The sequence below is a fragment of the Crotalus tigris genome, unplaced genomic scaffold (genome assembly GCF_016545835.1).
Source record: "Crotalus tigris isolate CLP2741 ecotype Arizona unplaced genomic scaffold, ASM1654583v1 scf7180000017550.10884619, whole genome shotgun sequence".
In the NCBI taxonomy this organism is placed as follows: domain Eukaryota; kingdom Metazoa; phylum Chordata; class Lepidosauria; order Squamata; family Viperidae; genus Crotalus; species Crotalus tigris.
Genome location: NW_024096468.1, coordinates 6,801,921 through 6,824,357, shown reverse-complemented (window position 1 = coordinate 6,824,357; position 22,437 = coordinate 6,801,921). Strand labels below are relative to the sequence as shown.

The 22,437-nt window shown below is 40.7% G+C and overlaps 1 protein-coding gene across 9 annotated transcripts in view; it reads right to left on the bottom strand.

The window, feature by feature from the left end:
- Positions 1-12,198: 12,198 nt before the first annotated feature.
- The window catches only part of RAP1GAP2 (RAP1 GTPase activating protein 2), a 325,705-nt gene continuing 315,466 nt past the window's right edge, over positions 12,199-22,437 (bottom strand). For 7 of the 9 annotated variants that reach the window (XM_039341835.1, XM_039341899.1, XM_039341871.1 and 4 more), the window contains 5 exons: positions 21,348-21,465; positions 20,137-20,263; positions 17,233-17,312; positions 14,961-15,001; positions 12,199-13,468 (listed from right to left, as the gene is read on the bottom strand). In XM_039341835.1, coding sequence (XP_039197769.1) covers positions 14,993-15,001; positions 17,233-17,312; positions 20,137-20,263; positions 21,348-21,465 — 334 coding nt within the window. In that variant the 3' untranslated portion in view covers positions 12,199-13,468; positions 14,961-14,992. The remainder of the gene's footprint in view (positions 13,469-14,960; positions 15,002-17,232; positions 17,313-20,136; positions 20,264-21,347; positions 21,466-22,437) is intronic. The other 2 variants (XM_039341843.1, XM_039341852.1) reach the window with 2 other exon arrangements.

Here is a 22,437-nt window from a genome sequence, read left to right as displayed (position 1 = left end):
GCTGCGTGTGTGTGTGCCCGCCAACTGCTTGTGCAAACCATTCCCTCCCCCCCTCCGCCGGTCTGCAACGCCAAAAACATTGGGGATCTCTGCTTTGGCATATGCCAGACATGTCAAACACAAGGTCTGGGGGCTGGATGCGGCCCGCAAAGTGGTTTCATGCGGCCCGCGAAGCCATCCTGGAAACAGTGTGGGAACGGGCCCCGCTGCTTGGCCCTGGCCCAGGCCAGCCAGGAGCCAATGTACAATTTTGTGGTGGCCATCTATGCTGAAATGCATTCAGTCTTAGCTCCACAAGGCCATCTGGAAACAGCGAGGAACCAGCCCCTGCCGCATCGGCCCCGCCCCCTGGGTGCATGCTGGGGAGATGTCACTCTTTGTGAGGAATGAAGAAATGCACCATTGCCTGTAAGTGGCCAGAAAATGGCCCTCGCCTACTTCACATATCCGGCTTGATAGGCTCTGCCCTGGTCCCACCCCTTTCTGCCAGAGACCCTCAGATCTGTCCCACTCCTGCCCAGGCCCCCACAGGCAACCTTGATGCAAATGATATAGAGCTGGCCACACCCACCCAATAGGCCACACCCACTCCATCCATGCACACCCATTAGGCCGCACCCACCCTGGCCATACATACCCCCCCCCCAGGGCAACCGCAATGCTGATGTGGCCCTCAATGAAATTGAGTTTGACACCCCGGCGTATGCTATGCCACTTTTAAGGAGCGTGCAGCATGTTTTGAATACAAACCATTTCAGCTTTTCAGCCCCAATCTGAGTGCAAAATAGATTGTCTTAATTATTTTGGAAAGCTGAAACCCTTCTAAATGACTTCAGGCAGCCTTTTCTTTTACCATAAGGAGCTCTTCAGGACTCCAAATTGGGACGTTTCAAATTGAAAACATTTTGCACAGCTCTGCCACTTTTCACTGCAGGGGAGAAATTACAATCCGTAATTCACCGGCAGGTGACTAACACCGAGATGGGACTCAATTCACCTCCGTATTTTTGCTTTCCATGGTGGGATGTTCTGTACGAACCTGTGTGCATTAGGGAGAAAGATGCATTTTAAAACCGCCAAGTAGGGAAGACAATTGGCAGAGCTGTTCTTGAGAAAGGGCATGTCAAAACATTGTGCATCGGATTAATGGGTCCTTTGCTATTTTGAGAGTGTGTGGTCAGCAAAATGTCTTGCAAGGTTGTGTTCAACCCCTTACCTGGGCTGTCCCCTTTTCTCATGCAGGAAGGCAAAGCTTTGATTATGAGTTCCTTTCTTTCTTTCTTTTTCTTTCTTTCTTTCTTTCTTTCTTTCTTCTTTCTTTCTTCTCTTTTCTAAAGAGGTCCAGTTTTGGTCACTACATTACAAAAAAGATGTTGAGACTTTGGAAAAAGTCCAGAGAAGAGCAACTAAGAGATCAAAGGCCTGGAGACTTTTCTCTTTCTTTCTTTCTTTCTTTCTTTCTTTCTTTCTTTCTTTCTTTCTTTCTTTCTTTCTTTCTCTTTCTTACTTTTTCTTTCTTTCTTTCTTCTCTCTCTCCTTCCTTTTCTTTCTTTTTTCTCTTTTCTAAAGAGGTCCAGTTTTGGTCACTACATTACAAAAAAGATGTTGAGACTTTGGAAAAAATCCAGAGAAGAGCAACTAAGATGATCAAAGACCTGGAGACCTACCTATCTTTCTTTCTTTCTTTTTCTTTCTTTCTTTCTTTCTTTCTTTCTTTCTTTCTTTCTTTCTTTCTTTCTTTCTTTCTTTCTTTCTTTTTCCTTCTTTCTTTCTTTCTTCTCTCTTTCCTTCCTTTTCTTTCTTTCTTTCTTTCTTTCTTTTTTTCTTTCTTTCTTATCTTTTCTAAAGAGGTCCAGTTTTGGTCACCACATTACAAAAAAAGATGTTAAGACTTTGGAAAAAGTCCAGAGAAGAGCAACTAAGATGATCAAAGGCCTGGAGACTAAAAAACATATGACGAACAGTTGCAGGAATTGGGTATGGCTAGTCTAGAGAAAAGAAGGATTAGGAATGACATGATAGCAGTTCTCCAGTATTTGAGGATCAACCTATTCTCCAAAGCACTAGAAGGCAAGACAAGAAACAATGGATGGAAACTAATCAAGGAGAGAAGCAACCTAGAACTAAGGAGAAATTTCCTAACAGTGAGAACAATTAACCAGTGGAACAGCTTCCCTCCAGAAGTCGTGGGTGCTTCATCACTGGAGGTTTTTAAGAAGAGACTGGACAGACACTTGCCTGAAATGGTATAGGGTCTCCTGCTTGAGCAGGGGGTTGGACTAGAAGACCTCCAAAGTCCCTTCCAGCTCTATACTGATTGATTGGTTAAGAGCATCTGGAATAAAACTTCAGGGTATTTGTGTAAAAAAAGGGGGGTTCAAAAAAGTAGGGTTTTTTTTAAATAAAAGTTGAAATTAAGGAAGGAGCAAGCACCAACCAAAGTATCTATGTCTTAACTGGTGCCTAGGCTATCCCATTGCCTGTCGTCTATCTGTAAGAAAGGTCAAAATTTTGAAATTGATGCCTCACTCATTTTTTTTTAAACCACCAATATAGCTTTTTAACCTCCCTATGGATATCCCGGCTGTTAACCATTGGTGTGTGTATTTTCATGGGTCCAAATGTGACATTTTTTTCAGTCTTTATTTTTTTTAAATGTCTAAAAATCATTTATGGGGACATCTGATGTCATGGACTGTGGGGGGGGAGGAAAATGCACCTAAGAAGAAGCTAAAACCAGAGCTATGATGCCCGCCAGTACAAATAAGGACGAAGGGACTAAGACTGCAATCTTGTATATGTTTATGCAGGTTAAGCTGAAGCAAGCATTGATCAGAAAACATGTGAAGGCTGAAATGCTAGCCTTGCTTTAGAACAGTGGTTCTCAACCTATGGGTTGGGACCCCATTTGGGGTCGAACGACCATTTCACGGGGGTCGCCAAACAATGCAGTCTGCCATTTTTTTTCTCCTTTTCCTTAGCTGTGCTACTCCCTTTTATTCTATTGGCTTTTGAAAGCCAATAGAATAGACTATCATGAATAGAGTCTAATTCTATTGGCTTTCAAAAGCCAATAGGAATTGTCCAGGCTGTCTCTGCCCTGCTGAGCCCGCCAAAAGTCCCATTCTGCAAACGGTGCTGCATCAGTTAAGTAGTCCTCGACTTACGACCGGTTGAATAGTTCTCGACTTACAACCGGTTGGGGGGTCACGCCATTAAAAAAGTTGAGAACCACTGCTTTAGAAAATCCTTTGCACTCTGCCAAAGCCAGCTATGAAACAGCAGCTGATTTCAGAAAGTATTTATTCAAAAGTTGTTTATTTTGAGGATGGTAGACCCTCATGATATAGCAATAGCACGTAGATTTATATACCGCTTCATAGTGCTTTACAGCCCTCGCTACGCCGTTTACAGAGTCATTGCCCCCAGCAATCTGTGTCCTCAGAAGCATGGAAAAGCTGAGTCAACCTTGAGCCGGTCAGGATCGAACTCCTGGCAGTGGGCAGTTAGCGTGCAGTATTGTATTCCAACCACAAGCCATCATGGCGTTTATGCAAATCTCCTTCTCATCTCTCATATCCAAATGTCCTTTAGGAGAGAGGAGTTCTCCATAGATTATTTTTTTATGGTTCCCCTTTGCCCTTTCCTTGTACATTCAATTTGCAGAGTGACAGTCTGTGGTTTGAGCTGTCCCTTACTCGCCATCTCCTTCACGGTTTCCTTTCACCATGCTTTCTTTTTTTGGGGAAGTTACCATTTGGCCTCTTTCTATATTTATTTCTCAAATGCTGGCACTAGCATCGCTTCCATTCAGCAGGTCTTCCCCGCTAGAGGAGGAATCATTTACTTACAGTCCTCCAGATGTTGCATCTGTAAAAGTATTGCTGAAAGAAATGGTTTCCTTTTTAAAAAATCTGCCCTCCCCCCCCAAAAAAACCCCACCCACAGGATCTATTCAAAGAACCTGCATGAAATAAGGCAGGAACCAGAGAGAGAGTTGTTAGCTACCACTGAAAAATGGTCTGAATCTACACAGGTAGTCCTCGACTTATGACTGTAACTGAGTCTGGTATTTGGTGGTAAATCATAACCCTTTAAGTGGGTCACCCCTGTGACCATGCCCAATTTTACAACCTTCTTTGTGGCGGTCATTAACTGAATCACTGCAGTCATTCAGTGAATGCTACGGTCAACAGGCAAATCCATTGTCTACAATGGGCGTTTTTTTTGCTGGAAACTGTTAATCAATGCCAGTTTCTAGCAAAATATGTTGTAAATTGCAGTCACATCACCACAGGACTCTACATTTACAGCTGTAAGTGTGAGCCAGTTACAAAGCTTACCCAAAAGTGAGATCATGTGAAGGCAGCTGTCAGAACTTTGCATCTGGGTCATAAGTAGTCCCAGGGGGGAGGGAGGAGTTGTGTAGTAATTTTGAATCTTCACTAAGTGACCAGTCAAAAGTCAAGGACTAACTGTACTTGAGAGATGAAATCTGTATCTATGGGAGTGAAGCCATTCAACCTCAGCCAGGACTGACTTCTGATTAAACCTGCTATTCATTTGTTTGTTTGGAAAGGGTTATTAAACTAAATAGGCCAAATTGAGCAAGGGGGTTGGACTAGAAGACCTCTAAAATCCCTTCCAGCCCTATGATTCCACGTCTTCCACCGTCACTTTACAAAATGAATGCAAAGGTATTAAAGTTCACATACAAAGATCTTCCTTTTGTCATGTCTTGAAGATAAGGCAGGAATATTTTTTTGAGGGTTATGTTGAAATTCTGAAACTAATGTTTTTGAATGAAGCCTGGCTCAGTGGCCTGTGGAACTTCATGCTACAGTAAAATAAGGAATTGTCCACCAAACATGGCACATAACTGGTTCCAGGGGTGGGGTGGAGGCAAACAAGCCAAGAGACAGCTTTTGACACAAAATATTTTTTTAATTATGAATTTTGCAAAGACACGTTTAAGCAACAAAATATACATTTTTACCCTTCTGTAGAATTTTTTTTATACAATGACAAATACAAGAGGCTACCATAGCAATAAATTAAATATACATTATGTACAACATACATCAGCAACCTGCTACGAAGCATTGCTTCTCAACACAAATAAAAATTCTTCATTTCCTTGGAGCCTAAGTTTTTACAAAATCCTAGTCTTCACAATCTCATTGAACTTAATAATGGGGATTCTTTTTCTCCCCCTGCTCTGTCAAAATGGAGAAGTAAGATATATTCTGGTACTCTTCCCCCCCCAAAATTAGCATTTTTCTAAATGTGTTGCAGTACCATGCTACATTTCTGAAAGCTAAAGAAAACTTTAATAAAAAGTATTGACACATGCTTTATGTTTTTCTTCCTGTTCAACAAAAATAACATTCCGTTATTGTTAATGAGCCTGTTATGAAGAGTGCAATGGCTGAGGTTCCTGTCTTTTTGTAAAATAGTTTTCCTCTTGGACGCTAAACAATTCAATGCGGAATCATCCCTTAAAATCAATCAGTGCAAAATTCTCTGTATGTCCCTAAAGTGGTGGATTTTTTTATTCCTCATAAATTACATCACTGGCTTCCAGCATTGCAACCTTGGCAATTTAAGATGTTTGCATTTCAATTCCCAGAATTCCACAGCCAGGGAATTCTGGGAATTGAAGTCTGCAAGTTGCCATGGTTGAAAACCACTGCAGTAAATCACCAGAGTCAGAAATAGTGTATCTTTGAAAACCAGTTGCCTGAGAGAACTAAATGTGTGTGTGTTTGTGGGGGTGTGATTTCTTGCACCACACTGAACATTTCTTTATGAGGCAAGACTCTGGTGCTTGATTAGGAGCAAAGCGGTGTTCAGGGAAAACCACCCTTAAAAATTAGAATGGAGTTGATGCCTCAAATGGCAGGAATCATTCCCTTGGGGGGGGAAGCAAGTGAAAGCTCAAATTTGACATAATTTTTTTTTTTATTTTAAAAATATAGAAGGCCACACAGCTCTACAACAGTAGATGCAATGTTATAATTTTCATTCACTCACTCACTAATTTATATCCTATCTTTATTATTCTTACAAATAACTCAAGGCAGCAAACATATCCAACATATCTTCCTCCTCCTATTTGTCCCACACAACAACCTTGTGTGGTGGGGTCAGAGAGAATGACTGTCCCAAGCTCACTCAGTTGGTTTTCATGACTAAGGCAGGATTTAAATTTGGGATCTCTTGCTTTCTAGCCTTGATTTTCTCATTTCCCCCTTTTTTTCTCCTCCCTTTTCCATGCCAAACTTGGGGGAGGGGCTTGGGCTATAGCAGGGGGGAGCTTCAAACTTAACCCTTTTATGACTTGTGGACTTTAACTCCCAGAATTCCTCAGCCAGCATGCCTGGCTGAGGAATTTTGGGAGTTGAAGTCCACAAATCATTAAGGGGCCAAGTTTGAAGACCCCTGGGCTATAGACTGTGACTTTTGTCAGCATTCTGAATTCTGTTTAATGTGAGCTTCAGAAGTTACACTGTCACACTGGCTACCTGCCCTCATCTTGGTGAAACCAAGTTCATCCACAAGGGGATGGGTGGGCCTTGTAGCCAGTCGCTGTACTCTTACAACCTGAGGAACTCCTTAAAACTGTAGAAAATGTTAAGCTTTCTAAAATTTAAAGCCACATACAGGTAGTCCTCAATTTACAACCACAACTGAGCACAAAATTTCTGTTGCTAAGCCAGACAGTTGTAAAGTGAATTTTGCCCCACTTTACAACCTTTCATGCCACAGTTGTTAAAGGAATCACTGTAGTTGCTCAGTTAGTAAGCACAGTTGTGAAGTGAATCTGGCTTCTCCATTGACTTTGCTTGTCAGAAGGTCGCAAAAGGTGATCACATGACCCCCGGGACACTGCAGCTGTCATAAATATGAGTCAGTTGCCAAGCATCTGAATTTCAATTACGTGACCCATGGGGATGCCATAACGGTTGTGTGAAAAATGGTCATAAATCATTTTTTTCAATGATGTAATTTCCTTAATTAAATGAACTGTTGTACGTTGAGTATTAGCTCTATATGTTGGTTGCCAAGTGCCTAAATTTTGATCACGTGACTACAGGGAGGCAGCAACGGTCATAAAGGTGAGACTGTTTTTTTTAATTTGTATTTTTTAAAAAAAATTAACTAAATTGATATTCTCAATTTCCGGGGGGGGGGGGGGTTAGAACCCTTTTTTTATTTCATGCCCTTCTTTCCAAAAACAACCCACCGCAAAATTTCACCAAAATGGAGCTGAACATTTCAGACCCATTCCCTTCTTTTTCGGCGGCAGCCAAGGAGAAATAAAAAAGGATATCCCCCCCCCCCCAAAAAAAACTGCAGCACTTGACTGCAAAACATTTGCTTGACTCACTCTCACAGATAATTCCTGAAGTTGAGCAGCCTTCTTTATTGATTAAAGATCTTGTTTTGTGCCTTGTGGTTATCAGACTTTCAATAAATAAATATTATTTTTATGTTTGGTCACACAGTCAGCCAGTTGCTGTGACGAGATTTGGAATTTTTTGTTCCTCTACTGTATCCAGTCCTTCCCAAGGACCTGGGATAGGCAGATGTTGTTGTTTAATCATATGAAAGCTATTCCAGCAAGTGGCATCTCCCTCTTTTTGAGTGAAAAACATGGCCATCTGTTTGATAGATTTGAGGGTCTGTTTGTCCTGATCATTTTTATTAGCGGTGTTCTCTTGAAGAAGAACACGCTTTTCATTCCCCCCCCCCCTTTTTTAATGATTCTGTGGATGACATCCAGCTAAGAAAGTGCAGTTTTGTACTAAAAGATGAGGAAGGAATTAAAGGTAAATAAATAAAGGCCTGGCTCGGAAGGTAAGCTATTCCAAATAAAGCTGCTTTTTGCAATTTATTAATATGGTTGATCACATAGTCAGCCAGATCAGGATTCTTGTCAAATTATGTAAAAAAGATGTTGAGATTCTAGAAAGAGTACAGAGAAGATCAACAAAGATGATTAGGGGACTGGAGGCTAAAGCATACAAGGAACGGTTGCTGGAATTGGGTGTGTCTAGTTTAATGAAGAAAAGGACGAGGGGGGACATGATAGCAGTCTTTCAATATCTCAGGGGCTGCCACAAAGAAGAGGGAGTCAAGCTATTCTCCAAGACGCCTGAAGGCAGGACAAGAAGCAACGGATGGAAACTAATCAAAGAGAGAAGCAACCTAGAACTAAGGAGAAACTTCCTGACTGTTAGAACAATTAACCAGTGGAACAACCTGCCTCCAGAAGTGGTGAATGCTCCAACACTGGAGGTTTTTAAGAAGAGACTGGACAGCCATTTGCCAGGGGGTTGGACTAGATGACCTCCAAGATCTCTTCCAACTTTACTACTACTACTACTACTATTATTATTATTATTATTATTATTATTATTATTATTATTATTATTATTATTATTGATCATCGCACAGTCAGCCAGATGTTCAGACTGGATTTGGCATTTTGTCTACCTATCGAGTCCTTACCCAGGACCTGGGATAGGCAGATGTGGATGTTTGATGGTATTACAGATATCGTCGCAGGATGGAAGCAGTTCCTAGTAAGGCCGCCTTTTGCAATTGACTAATAGCGAATTTGTCAATGCCAATGGTGTTCAAGTAGTGCTCCAGTTTTTGGGGATTGCACCTAAGGAGCCTATGACTATTGGTACTACCCTTGCTTGCTTTTGCCACAGTCTTTCTATTTCTATTTGTAGGTCTTTGTATTTTGTTATCTTCTCCAGTTCTTTCTCTTATATTCTGCTGTCTCCAGGCACTGCCACGTCCACTATCCAGACTTTTTTGTCTTTCTTATCGACAATTGTTAAGTCTGGGGTGTTATGTTGCAGGTGCTTGTCTGTTTGAATTCTGAAGTCCCAGAGCAGTTTAATTTTATCATTTTCTATGACTTTCTCTATTTTATGATCCCACCAGTTTTTGCTTACAGGCAAATGATATTTTTTGCAGATCTTCCAATGCACCATTGTTGCTACTTTGTCATGCCGCTGCTTGTAGTCAGTCTGTGCAATCTTCTTGCAACAGCTTACCAGGTGGTCCACTGTTTCTTCAGCTTCTTTGCATAGGCGGCACTTACTGTCTGTTGCTGTCTTCTCAATTTTGACTTTATATGCATTTGTCCTTAAGGCTTGGTCTTGTGCAGCCAGAATTAGTCCCTTGGTCTCTTTCTTCAATTTTCCTGCTCTTAGCCATTGCCAGGTCTTGTTAATATCTGCTTTCCCAGCTATTTTTTTAATGTATTGGCCATGTAGTACTTTGTCTTCCCATGCCTCTATTCTGTTCTTCATTTGGTCTTTCTTGGAGGCCAGTTTGGTCTCTCCAGTAGTCAGTAAGCCTTCCTGATATACTAATTTCAGTGCATCTTCATCATTGTTCTTCAGATATTCTTCCACAGCCATTTTTTCTTCTTCAATCATCTGATGTACTTGTAGCATTCCACGCCCACCTATTTGCCTTGGTAGATAAAGTCTGTCAATGTCACTGCGTGGATTATTATTATCAAACCTTTCCAAGGACCTGGAATAGGCAGACATTGTTGCTTGATGATGTTAAAGCTATCAGTGCAGGATGTAAGCTGTTCCAAGTAAAGCTGCCTTTTGTAACTGATTGATGGTGATTTGTGTCAGTTATTATTATATACACAAAAATGTGAAATTGAGGCTACCAGTTCTTTAACTGATGTTGGTCTTTATATGCATTAGGTGCTTACCAAGAATCTAGGGTATCATAATATATTGGTGTAGGATATGCGTGGATCAAAACAGTGTGGCTTTTGTAATTGACAGATGGAAATTGGGCAATGCACAAATTTTTTAAGTGCTGTTTAAGATTTTTTGGTATGGCAACCAATGTGCCAAGAAGCACGGGAACAAAAGAGGGGTTAAAATGGATATGGTGTCTTATAGACAGTTACTTAAATGGGATGGACAAAACTGGCAATTAAAATCACGGGAAGAATTAGCACAAGAAAATTTTACTTATTCTTGGTTCCAATATAGGCCACTACTAGATAGATGGAAGATGGATTGTAAGGTGGGTTTTCTTAGAGAAGATGAAAATCTTATTAAGCAACTGAAGGATCAAAGACAAACCCACATTAAGAGAATTTATGGGGTTTTAGTTGAATTTGACTCAGAAACGGAACTAATTAAAGATTGTATGATTAGATGGGCGCAGAATTTTGGTGAGCCAGTTTCATTGGACACCTGGGAAACTATTTGGGTGAGAAATGTCAAATTCACTCAAGCACAGAATTTAAGGGAGAATTTTTATAAAATGTTTTATAGATGGCACCTTGATCCACAAAAAATGTCTTACATGTACCCTGACGTGCAACCTACATGCTGGAGATGTGGTTATAAGGAGGCTTCCTATTATCATATTTGGTGGTCATGCAGAGAGATAAAAGCATTTTGGATCAAAATATGGTGGAATATCCAGAGAATTTTTAGAAGGAGGGTAAATTTTACTCCGCAATTATTTTTGTTAGGTATTGTTACAGATTGTGATACAAAGGAGGTTGTATTGATGTTAAATTTGATCACAGCCGCGAGGCTGTTAGTTGGACAATATTGGAAGAAGGAATCTTTGCCTACATTGCAGGAATGGTTTTTTAAAGTAGCTTATCTGGCGGAAATGGCAAAGATTTCGGCTTTCTTAAAGCAACAAACTCAAGAGAAGTTTTTTGCTATCTGGGACAAATGGATAAAATTTATACAATTTAGATTGGGTATACAAAAATATCATATAGCTTTTTCATAAGTTTTATTTTTATATATATTATAGATATCTTTTTTATATATATAAATATAAAGTTTTTAATTTAATTTTTATTTTTATTTTTTTTATTTCTTAAGCCTATATTCTGCTCTGGGAAGCTCAGGGGGGGGGAAGGGAGGGTTTTTGGGGGGGGTGTGGGGTGGGGTTTTTTTTTTTTTATATATATGTATTGTTTAATTTTTTTTTTCTTTTGTATATGTTGTTTTTTGTTTTGTATTGTTCTTGTTTTTCTTGTAAAATTTATAAAACTTTTAAGAAGCACGGGAACTACTACGACCGGTTTATGCCATAATCTTTCAACTTGGATATTTTTTAGCTCTTGCTACTTTGTGATCTTCTCCAATTGTTTGTCTTCTACTATTCCATTATTGCCACGTCAATTAACTACACTTTCTTCTTTTCAACCACTGTTAAATCTGGCACGTTATGGGCCAAGAGTTTATCAGATTATATTCAGAAATCCCACAATGTGACTTGTCACACTGCCAGCCAGATGTTTAGACTGTACAGTATTTGGCATTTTTATCCACCTATTGGGTCCTTCTCAAGGACAAATGACAGGCAAATATTGTTAAGAGATATCACCACAGGAAGTAAATTATGCCAAGTAAAGGTACCTTTTGCAATTGACCGATGGTGATTTTGTCAATGCCGAAGGTTTTCAAGTGGTGGCTCCAGTTATTATTAGTATCGTTCTCTGCCCAGTCAGCCAGATGTTCAGACTGGATTTGGCATTTTTTTATCCACTTTCCAAGGACCTGGGATAGGTAGATGTGGATATTTGATTGTATTAAAGGTATCATTGTAGGATGTAAGCTGTTCCCAGTAATGCTGCCATTTGCAATTGACCGATGGTGGTTTTGTCAATGCCGAAGATGTTCAAGTAGTGTTCCAGTTGCTATTATGATTGGTTTGGCCTTCGGATTTGGAGGCACAAGACCTCTGAAAGGATGCCAAGCCAAATCAAGCTATTTTTCCAAACTGTCCAAGTGGGACCTGACCTGAATCCAATGTGCAACATAAAATGACCCCCCCCCCAAAAAAACCTTTAAGAACAATTGCACCAGCAAGCTTCCAGGAGTGAAGGCACATTTTGATTCACGACCAGAGGGAGACAAATTTTTCCAGGTTCAGCTTATAAAGCTGCAACGATGGTCTCCTATGTAAGAAGCCAACAGGAAAAAATTTCTAGCAGTGGGACCATCAGGGAGGAAGAAGAAGCAAGCAGAGTTTTGCTGGCAGCATGAAAGCCCTATTATAGGTGTGTCATGATGTTGCACAGATGTGCAAAAGGGCCTCAGGGTAAGGATAGCATCAGAAGTTTCTGAAGTCCAAATCGCAGTAGCAAAGCCTTCATTCCTTCTTTGTGCCTGGTTTTTTTTTTTCCCCAACTCTTTCCTCTAACACAGTGTTTCCCAAACCTTTTCTTTCATTACACCAAAACACTTAGGAGAAACTAGGAGGGAGTGGGGTTTGCTCTTATTTTAGTATAGTGCTGGTTTGTCCTGGCCCTACACTGACAGGGTAGGACACATCTATATAAAAATAAGAGCAAATCCCACTTCTTCCGAGCACTGATGAGGTTACCTAGCTGGGTAATGAAATGTGCGCAAGAAAACCATCAAGCACAGAAATCTCCTTCCTTTTCACTCTGGATTTAACTAGCTTTCAGGGAGACTGCAGGCCAGTGAGAACTAGACAGAGAAAGACCAAATGTTCACACGCACTGTTATGGCTACCTGAAAGTAAGGTATGGGCACATCCCTTCCACCCCACCCTTCTGATATCCATCGACACTTTCTTTAAAAGCAAAAAACCCAATGTCATTTCTTTTCCGTTACATGGCAGCAGAATGCTCAAAAGGCAGAAGAGCATCCTTGACTCAGCACCAACTTCGTGTGGAAAGTCTTATGTCAGTAATAGCATAAGAAAAAGAAAAGGTCACTTAAATCCAGGGGTTTTAATTAGGTAAGAAATTAGTCCACAAAACAGTAAAGTATTATGATGATGATGATTATGATAAGGGGGTATCCATGGAGGGGTTATTATTATGGTTTGTCACACATCAGCCAGATGTTCAGGCTGGAATCTGGCATTTTTATCCACATATGAGTCCTTCCCAGGGACCTGAGATAGACAGATGTTGATATTATTATTATTATTATTGATGATGATGATCATCATCATCATCGCACAGTCAGCCAGATGTTCAGACTGGATTTGGCATTTTGTCTACCTATCGATGATGATGATGATGATGATGATTATTATTATTTCTGACATCAAAAGATTTACCCCCAAAAGCAGCACTAATGATCTCAAGTTAAACAGCTATGCAAAACGTTACCAATCCGTTGATCTACCAAATGAAAAAAGACAGAAGCCAGTTCAGGTCTACGTGGTACAAAATTTGGTTCCTCCGCGGGACATCCTTCTACTCCAGAGGGATAAAGCATGGATGATTGGAACAGGAACAGGAACAGGAAAAGATCCCTTCTTTTGCGGTTTTATGGAATGATCGGCTCGGATGGAGGACAATCCATAGGTGGCTATGGAGCTTGGTGTGAAGGAAGGATGCTGTCATTCAAAGCAAACATCCTCCTCACCACCCTGTTTAAAATGAAACAAACACAACAAAAATGTCCTGCAAAAGATGGGAGAAGGCAAAAAAAATTAGGCTTGGAGGTCATCCATACCCACATCAAGAATAGCCTCCTTTAATTCTTAAAAACACCTTTAAAAAGAGAGGCTTTGAGAGCCTTTAGCTAATTGGCTTTTCAGATAGGCTCCATTAATGGAACTCATTAATGGAACATACATGGAGGATTTTTATTTTGGAGGGCTTTGAAACCCTGGTTAGATAAATGCAGATAGTCTTCAAGTTACAACTGTTCACTTAGCGACCATTTGAAGTTACAACGGATTTTGAAGTTTAAAATCCCCCCCCCCAAAGGATCTGTAACCCCAATGACCATAACCTTCAGGATCAGCTGCTGAAATTTTTGGCAGCAAAATAGCAACTTAAAAAAAAAAAAAGGTCACTGCACTGAAATTTGCCAGTTTGCTACTGAATCAAACTATGAAACTGTTGTGCAAGACCAGCATTTAATATACAGTTTGGTGTTTTTTTAAAAAAATAAAATAAATAAATCAACTCAGCCAAACATGTTTGGGGGGGAAAAATGGGTCAAGCATTCAAATCCTGCCCCTTCAGTGAGTTCATTGCAAAATTGTGTTCATAGAGAAGTGACCAAAAAAGTCATGAGATTAGTCACAATTTTGTGATTAAAGCCCTTCTCCTCTTGTATGGGTGAGCTTTGTTTGCAGTGAAAACCACTGCCTTGCCTTTTTTTGACTCTCCTACCCCATGAACACAACTGATCATTGCACCATTTGCATCTCTCAAAGACCCACAATAAATGAGGGTGGACATTCATTCTCTGAGCTTGTAGGTTGGTTTCCGAACGTTTCGTTACCAGGCTAGGTAACATCTTCAGGGGAATTTAAGGGATGTCTGTGTTTTGTGATGGGTCAGGGGTGGGTGTGTCAAGTATGGGTCTTGTAATGAGTCTTGTGATGGGGAGGTCATGTCAGGGGAGGGTCACTGGGAGGTGAAGTGCTGATTGGGGGGAGGCTGTGTGGTTTGGTTGAGGATCGTGTCATTGGTTGGTTGTGCGGTTGATTTGAATTCTGAAGGTTTTGTAGGCTGGTTTTAGGTCGGTGTGTAGGTTGATGGAATTGCTTGTGGAGTGCCAGGCTTCGGTGAACACACGCAGGTGGCAGGTGGTAGTGTGTCTGATGATTTTTGTGTTGCTCCAATTGAACTAGTGCTGTTCAGTGTCAGTGTGGGTAGAGATTGAAGATTTGGGATTGTGGCGTTTGACTGCCTACTGATGTTCATGTATTCTGGTTTTTAATTGATGTGATATTAGTCCCATGGAAACTAACCCACCAGCATGGAGAACAAACCTCCATCCTCATCCTACATCCAAGCTAGAGATATTCGCCACCATCGCAAAGCCACAATAATCATAATTAAAAAAAGTTTGTTCCCGACTGAAAAATATCCTGCCTATCATTATTGTCAATATTTGGCATTAAAAATTATTATAAACCCTGGGCTAAATATAAGTTACCTTTTACAGGTCCTTAGGGGGTCATTCTTCAGCTAATGTGTCTGCAAATGAAGGAAGCATGGTCTGTTAAATATATAAGCATTTTTACAATCTCCTCTGACCCTCTACATCAGCCAGACTCCAATTCCTATTATCCCCTGCCTTTTCTGACATACACACAGGCACAACAATCACTACAAATCCCTTATTAGAGCCTTGTTTTCTTTAAGTTTTTTTCTAAACTTCTTTTAGATCAATTCACCACCAAGGCTGGAATAGCACAGTGGCTATAGATCTTGCTCTATAAATGTAGTTCAAAACCTGCCAGAATTTTTTTCCCATTACTCTTTTTCTTTCCATCAGCTTCTTATTTATTTATTTATTTGTTTGTTTATTTATTTATTTATGAGACTTATATACCACTTTAAGTGCAAGCGCTCTCTAAGCAGTGTACACCGGTAAGCAATATATTTATATTGCCCCCAACAATCTGGATCCTCATTTTACCTACCCCGGAAGGATGGAAGGCTGAGTCAACCTTGAGCCGGTGAGATTTGAACCGCTGACCTGCTGAACACAGTCAGCTAAAGTGGCCTGCAGTACTGCACTCTAACTGCTGCGCCACCTCGTAATGGATTCTTACTTTTCTCTATGCTTAAAAAAAAAAAAAAAAAAGGAAACAGGGCTCCAGTGATGAGCTGTTTTATTATCTCACTTGAGATAGTTCATGAGATCCAAAGTGGAAAAGATGCTGGGGGGGGGGGGGGGAAACAGGTGAGTCTTGACTGCATCTGTTCAGGTCTCCTTAATAGGAATACACTTAGACTTATATACCACTTCACGGAGCTTTACAGCCCTCTCTAAGCGGTTTACAGAGTCAGCACATTGCCCCCCCCCAACAATCTGGGTCCTCATTTTACCGACCTCGGAAGGATGGAAGACTGAGACAACCATGAACCTGTGAGAATCGAACTGCCAAACTACAGGCAGCTGGCAGTCAGCAGAAGTAGCCTGCAGTACTGCATTCCAACCACTAGGCCACCATGGCTCATAAAGAAGCCATGTCTTTTTCTAGGTTTGGATAGTAACCACGTGGTCCCCAAAAAAACATGTTCGAGTTAAGAAGACATTAAATCATCACTTCCTTATCTTAAATGCATATTTTCGAGGCACCAAGCAGCTACTGTATCAATCTTAGGAAAGGCAAAACTTTGTTAACAAAAGAAGAACTCTTATCTCATTAAATATAACCACACGTCACCAATACAGGTAGTCCTCGACTTATAACAGTTCATTTAGTGATCCTTCAAAGATACAAGATCACTGAAAAAAGTGACTTAGGACCATTTTTCACATTTAACGACCATTGCAGTATCTCCATGATCATGTGATCAAAATTCCGACAGTTGGCACACCCATTCACATTTATGACAGTTGCAGTGATCCCCTTTTGTGACCGTCTGACAAGCAAAGTCAATGGGGAAGCCAGATTCACTTAACAACCATGTTGCTTACTTAACAACTGCAATGATTCACTTAACAACTGTGGCAAGAAAGGTCATAAAATGGGGCAAAACTCAGTTAATAAGTGTCTCAACCACATAATTTTGGGCTGAATTGTGGTCATAAGTCGGGGATTACCTGTACACATTGAGTAGGGGTCCCCAACCGTGTCTACTTTATGACTTGGACTTCAACTCCCAGAATTCCTCAGCCAGCCATTAGGGTCAGATGTTAATCCTTCAAAAGTCAAGATGTCAGAAAGGTCAGGAAATGGGAGGTTCTGCTAATGGGCAACTGCCAGCCCAAAGGCCATGCTGATCTCTCTCTCTCTTTGTGTGCAAATATAACAGACCAAGTTCTGTGTCATGGTTCCGATAAATGAGACCAGAAGAAATAAGAACTCTGAGGCAATTGCTTTCCTCAGAGAACACTTTTAATGGCGACATAATATCAGCACAAACAAAGGTGAAACCAAGAGTGAAAGTTACTCCCCAAAAGGTTACAAAGTAAAAGTTGAACTCCCCACCTCTTTAGTGTGTCATAAATCACAATCCTCAATTAACTCCTTTGGCGGGCTTCCTAACGGTAGTTCCAGCCCGCCAAACATTTAAGCTGCTTGATCTTGGTTCCCACAAGAAAGTTACTCTTTTGACTAAACTATAAGAATGCAGTCTCTCCCCTTCCATTGCTGTGGCAGCCGAAAAACCAAGAAACATGTATTCATGTTTTGAGGGTTTGAAAGTCTGACATTCCAATTTAAAGGAAGACAGTTGCATTCATCATTACTTACCGGACCAGAGCTTGAATGGCTAAGTTTATCAAAGCGAAATTTTAGATTTGATCTTGGAGAATTTCTGCTTTTTATATCTGCTGGAACGGTACAAAAAAAAAAAGTCAGCTTATTTTTATTTGGAAAATTCAGAACCAATATTAATTTTTTAAAAAGATGAAAGCTCCAGCAATGAAATGTCTGAAATGGCATAGGACCGTGGTGGCAAACCTATGGCACGTGTGCCACAGGTGGCACACAGAGACCTCTCTGTGGGCACGCGTGCCGTCGCCCAGTCCTAGGCTTTCAGGTGGGTTTTATAAAACCTTTTTGCTTTAGGCCTCCGCCACTGTGTGAAAAAAATTAAAAAAGGTTCAATCAATCAATCAATTTCAACTTCTCGCAGAAAAAAAAGTTGGAATTGATTGATTGAATTTTTTAGTCCCACCCAGCCTGCCATTCCCACCACAACCATGCCCACCCAATGAGCCACACCCATCCAATGGGCCATGCCCACCCAATAGGCCACGCCCACCCAAAGAGTCACACCCACCCAATGGGTCACGCCCATCCGGCACCCAATGATACATAAGTGAATTTTGGGTTGCAGTTTGGGCACTCGGTCTCTAAAAGGTTCTCAATCACTGGCATAGGATTTCCTGCCCGAGCAAGAGGGTTGAACTAGATGACCTCCAGGGTCCCTTCCAACTCTGTTTTTCTGTTATTCTGATTATGAATTCACATGTTCATCATGATACCAATGTTTACACACATGCAATGCCATGTACTCTCTTGGGATATCCTCACAACACATGCACACACACGCACACACAAACAAACATCTCAGGTATCAGCCAACAGGGAAGAGATAGGTAGTGGTAGCAAACTGGTTGGTTGATTAATTTATTCAAGACATATTTGCTATGCTGTAATGCAAGAGAGTGCAAGGGCAACGAGGAAGACCATAGTTATTTTGAGGAGGTTGGTGACCTATTTGGATTTCTCCTTCGTATTAAGAAAACTCTAGAAGTTTAGAGCATATTTTGAGCTAACCTGCTTTTTTTTTTTTTTAACTCTTGCTTACGGAGTAAAGGGGAAGGGGGAGGAAACTTCATGAACAGGTAGTCCTTGAGTTACGATCACAATTGAGCCCAAAATGTATGTTGCTAATTGAAACATTTGTTAAGTGAGTTTTGTTAAGTGAGTTTTGCCCCATTTTACGGCTTTTTTTCCATAGTTGTTAAGTGAATCATTGTATTTGTTAAGTTAGTAACACGGTTGTTAAGTGAATCTGGATTTCCCATTGACTTTGGTCAGAAGGTCACAACAGATGATCACATGAGCCCGGGACACTGCAGCTGTCATAAACATGAGTCAGTTGCCAAGCATCCAGAATTTCAATCACGTGACCTAGGGGGATGCTGCAATGGTCGCCAAGTGTGAAAAATGGTCCTAAGTCACTTTTTTTCACTGCTGCTGTAAGTCGAGGACTGTAGTTGCCAAGTTTTTCTTACTGTGAAAGTGTCAGACTTTCGATTCCCATCCCAGAATCATGGGCCAGCCAGCCAGCCAGCCAAGGTCAGGTCTTGCAATCTCCTAACCATAATAAGGCCAGGAGGTCATGGTGCCTGGTTTTGATAAAAACCTTGGGATTGTTGTTTGTGTGAAACTTTTGCACAACACCTAGCCCAGGGTATTGTGAAACTAGCCACCCTTGGAGTATCTCTACTATTGTTATTAAAGCAATCCTGGCCACTTATAAGTGATTTGAGTATTATCTGAGCCATGGTGGCGCAGTGGTTTGAATGCAGCATTGCAGGCTAATTGACTGCTCACTGCCAGCAGTTCGATTCTGACCAGCTTAAGATTGACTCCGCCTTCCCTCCTTCTGATGTTGGTAAAATGAGGACCCAGATTATTGGGGGCAATATACTGATTCTGTAAACCGCCTAGAGAGGGCTGGAAAGGATTATGGAGCAGTATATAAGTCTAAGTGCTTGGTATGGATGCTTTTTATGTTATGCTTTTAAATCTGTTTGTTTGAGCTAATAATAAAGCTTAAAATCCCTTTATTTACTGGTGTGCTTATCTGGATCCTAAAGAACCAACTGCCTGGGCACCTGATCACCAGCCTGACACTTGGCAAAACAGAGACACTACATAACCTGAGGAATATTTATGGTGTTTGCCAGTCTGTCTATCCCTCAACTCTGTAACAGAGGGAATCTGGTCTTTTGTTAATCTGGGAGTAAGATTCAATTATCTGGATGGCTTTGATATATGGGTGGGGCAAGCACTCAGGCTGCAAAAGGCACTTGGAAGGCCCTATATTCTGATGCGAAGAGCAATATATACATCAGGCACTGCTTGCATTTGAAGCATAACTATCTCCATCTTGAAAGCTAAGCAGGCCTGGGCTTGGTTAATATTTAGATGGGTGACCACCTGGAAAATCTCTGTCAACGCTGCAAATATTGTATATTCTTGCTTTTGACAATATGCAGAATTGTCTGGTAATTATGGGGTTAATACAGAGCAGAAGGGGGATTGGGAGTAAAGCCTGGGAAAGAAAGAGGAAGAAAACCTTTGACCTTCACACCAATTGGATAATGTGAGATATGACCGCTAATTTAGGGAGGGAACATGCTGCTAATTTAACTGCTCAGAGGAAGAGCACTTAGATCCTAGCATCCCTCCGTTATGCATGTGCCAGACATTTTTGTAACAATCACTGACTTTTAGGAAAATAAATGCCTGGAAGTTCCTTGAAGTGTTTCATTAGTCGGAATCATAACAATCTCAGCATAGTAGACTAGATTAGAAAGTTCCTATTCCAAAAGATTATGTTAAGCCACCCTACTTGAGGGTCATCTTCATCAGCAATGTCATACAAAGCCCATCAAGGTAGGGTATAATCAAACTTACCAGTGGGGCTTCTGCTCATGATAACAGGGGTTGAAGCTGATGCTAAATTTGGATTCTCGATGCTTTGGGAAGGACTGTAAACAAATACATCTTGCTTATATGGCGATGCAGTTGAGGACTGGCTGCCCTGTGAATGAAAGAAACTGTTGGTATTATTCAGTTTTGTATACCACCCTTTCTCCTAAAGGAGTCCATAGCAGTATGCAGAATCCATTTTTCAAAAAATAAACCCAAACCAGTGAAAATAATATTTGTCTCTACAGTAATCCCAACTTCCTTCCCTTGATGTTAAAACCAATCGTAAGGAAGGAAGGAAGAAAGGAAGGAAGGAAATGTTAACGTTGCCATTTCGTAGCTCACTGCATTGTAAATTGCTGTGACCTTTTAAGATTCAGGGGTATATAAGCATAGTAAAATGAAAGAACAGCCCTTTTAATAAAGTATATATAATAGCATCATTAAAGAGAGAACACTGACCTGTAATTTAAACCAAAATAATTTATACCTGTTCATGCAACTTGATTCTTGAATAAAACTTCTATTGTTTAGAAAGAGCTCTGATTAAATAAAAGGCAGATGACCTTGGGAAAGATAGACTAGAACCGTGATCAAAGCTATGAGAAAAAAACATGACTTAAGTCTAAAACAAGCAGAAAGGATGTGTAATTTGCATATGTATAAGGAGGGGAGGAGGTAAACATCCTCAAGTTTGCAAGATTGTGTTTTGTAGCCACTCTCAATGAAATAGCCCTAATCTTCCTGTGGAGTTTGATATTTCAGTCAGGATCTCCAAACTTGGCAACTTTTAAGACTTGTGGACTTCAACTCCCTGGCTGGCTGAGGAATTCTGGGAGTTGAAGTCCACAAGTCTTAAAGTTACCAAGTTTGGAGACCCTTGTCCTAGTCCAGGAGTAGGCAACCTTGACTCTTTTATGACTCGTGGACTTCAACTCCCAGAATTCCTGAGCTGGGGGGCTCAGGAATTCTGGGAGTTGAAGTCCACGAGTCATAAAAGAGCCAAGGTTGTCTACCCCTGTCCTAGTCAGTCCTACCTGGTGAGCCTGACAAATATAAGAGAAAACAAGAGTTATGAAGCTGTGCTGATGGCAGCTGAGGAGAAAGATACTATTTTTTTTAAATACATAATATGCTAAAAGAGTTGTTTGTTGAGGAACGTTTGCCACCTCAGATCAATCAAGAGCAGGCATTACCAGGCTTTCGTATTCTTCCATATTTTCACTTTCTCCTGCAGTGCTGCTGAAACTGCTGGTACTTGAGGACGAACGGGAAATATTTGACTTTCCATTCTCTTTGAGTTTAATGAAAGGCCTGGCAGAAAGTGAGAGAGAAACAGAAATTTAATAATCAGGAGGCATAGGAAATGCTCCACCTCTGCCGTTCTCCAATTTTGTGATTCAAACCTCCTACTTTTTTAAAGTATAGAAGTAGTCCTCATTTAGTGACCACAATTGGACCAGCCACTCAGCCGTTAAGCAAAGAGGTCTATAGTGCAATCACACATGTGCTGACTATCTGACTTCCGTGTTTCTGTTCTTTACAAACTTACAGAAGAGTTCAACGGGAGGATTGGTCCTAGTTCCATTACCATTGTAACTGCAAGCGGTCACTAAACAAGGCAGTCCCTAAACAAGATTACCTGTATACCATTTCATCAGCAACATGCTATCCATCCATCCATTTGTATGTGTTTGTGTTGACAAAAGTTTGTTTGTACATTTTTTTTTTGTTTTTAGCCAGTGATCACACTCATAATGCACATGGAACTGATCATGATGCACCTAAGGAACCGGAATGGGATTGTTGAGTTTTTTTCCAGATTTTCTATTTTGGTTTCTGCTTTGATAAAATACATTAGCTCCTGGAAAGAAGGTGGCCACTACATCTTTTCAATCAGAGCCCAGTAGTGCTGCTTTAATTTGAGTTCCTTAGAAGGATGGAATTGTGCAGTCATTGTTTCAACCTTCAAATCTTGCAAAATTTCTTAAATGTCTTGCATAATGTGAGATAGGGAATTGAGAGGCAGGGCAAAGAGATGCTGCCTGCCTAAGAAATGGTCAGATAAGAGAGGGCAGAGCCCACGGATGAGTGGGGTGGAGCAAAATGCTCAGACGGGATTCTCCCTCCCAGTTTTTCAGGATTAGGGTTAGGGTTTTGTACTTTCAGATTTGTAAGATTCTGTTAATGTAGCTTTACAGTAAAATAGAATTAATTTATCTGGTCATGTTTCCTATCTGGTCTGCTTGTTAAAGCAGACACATATCTTTAGTACATTCTTATGGG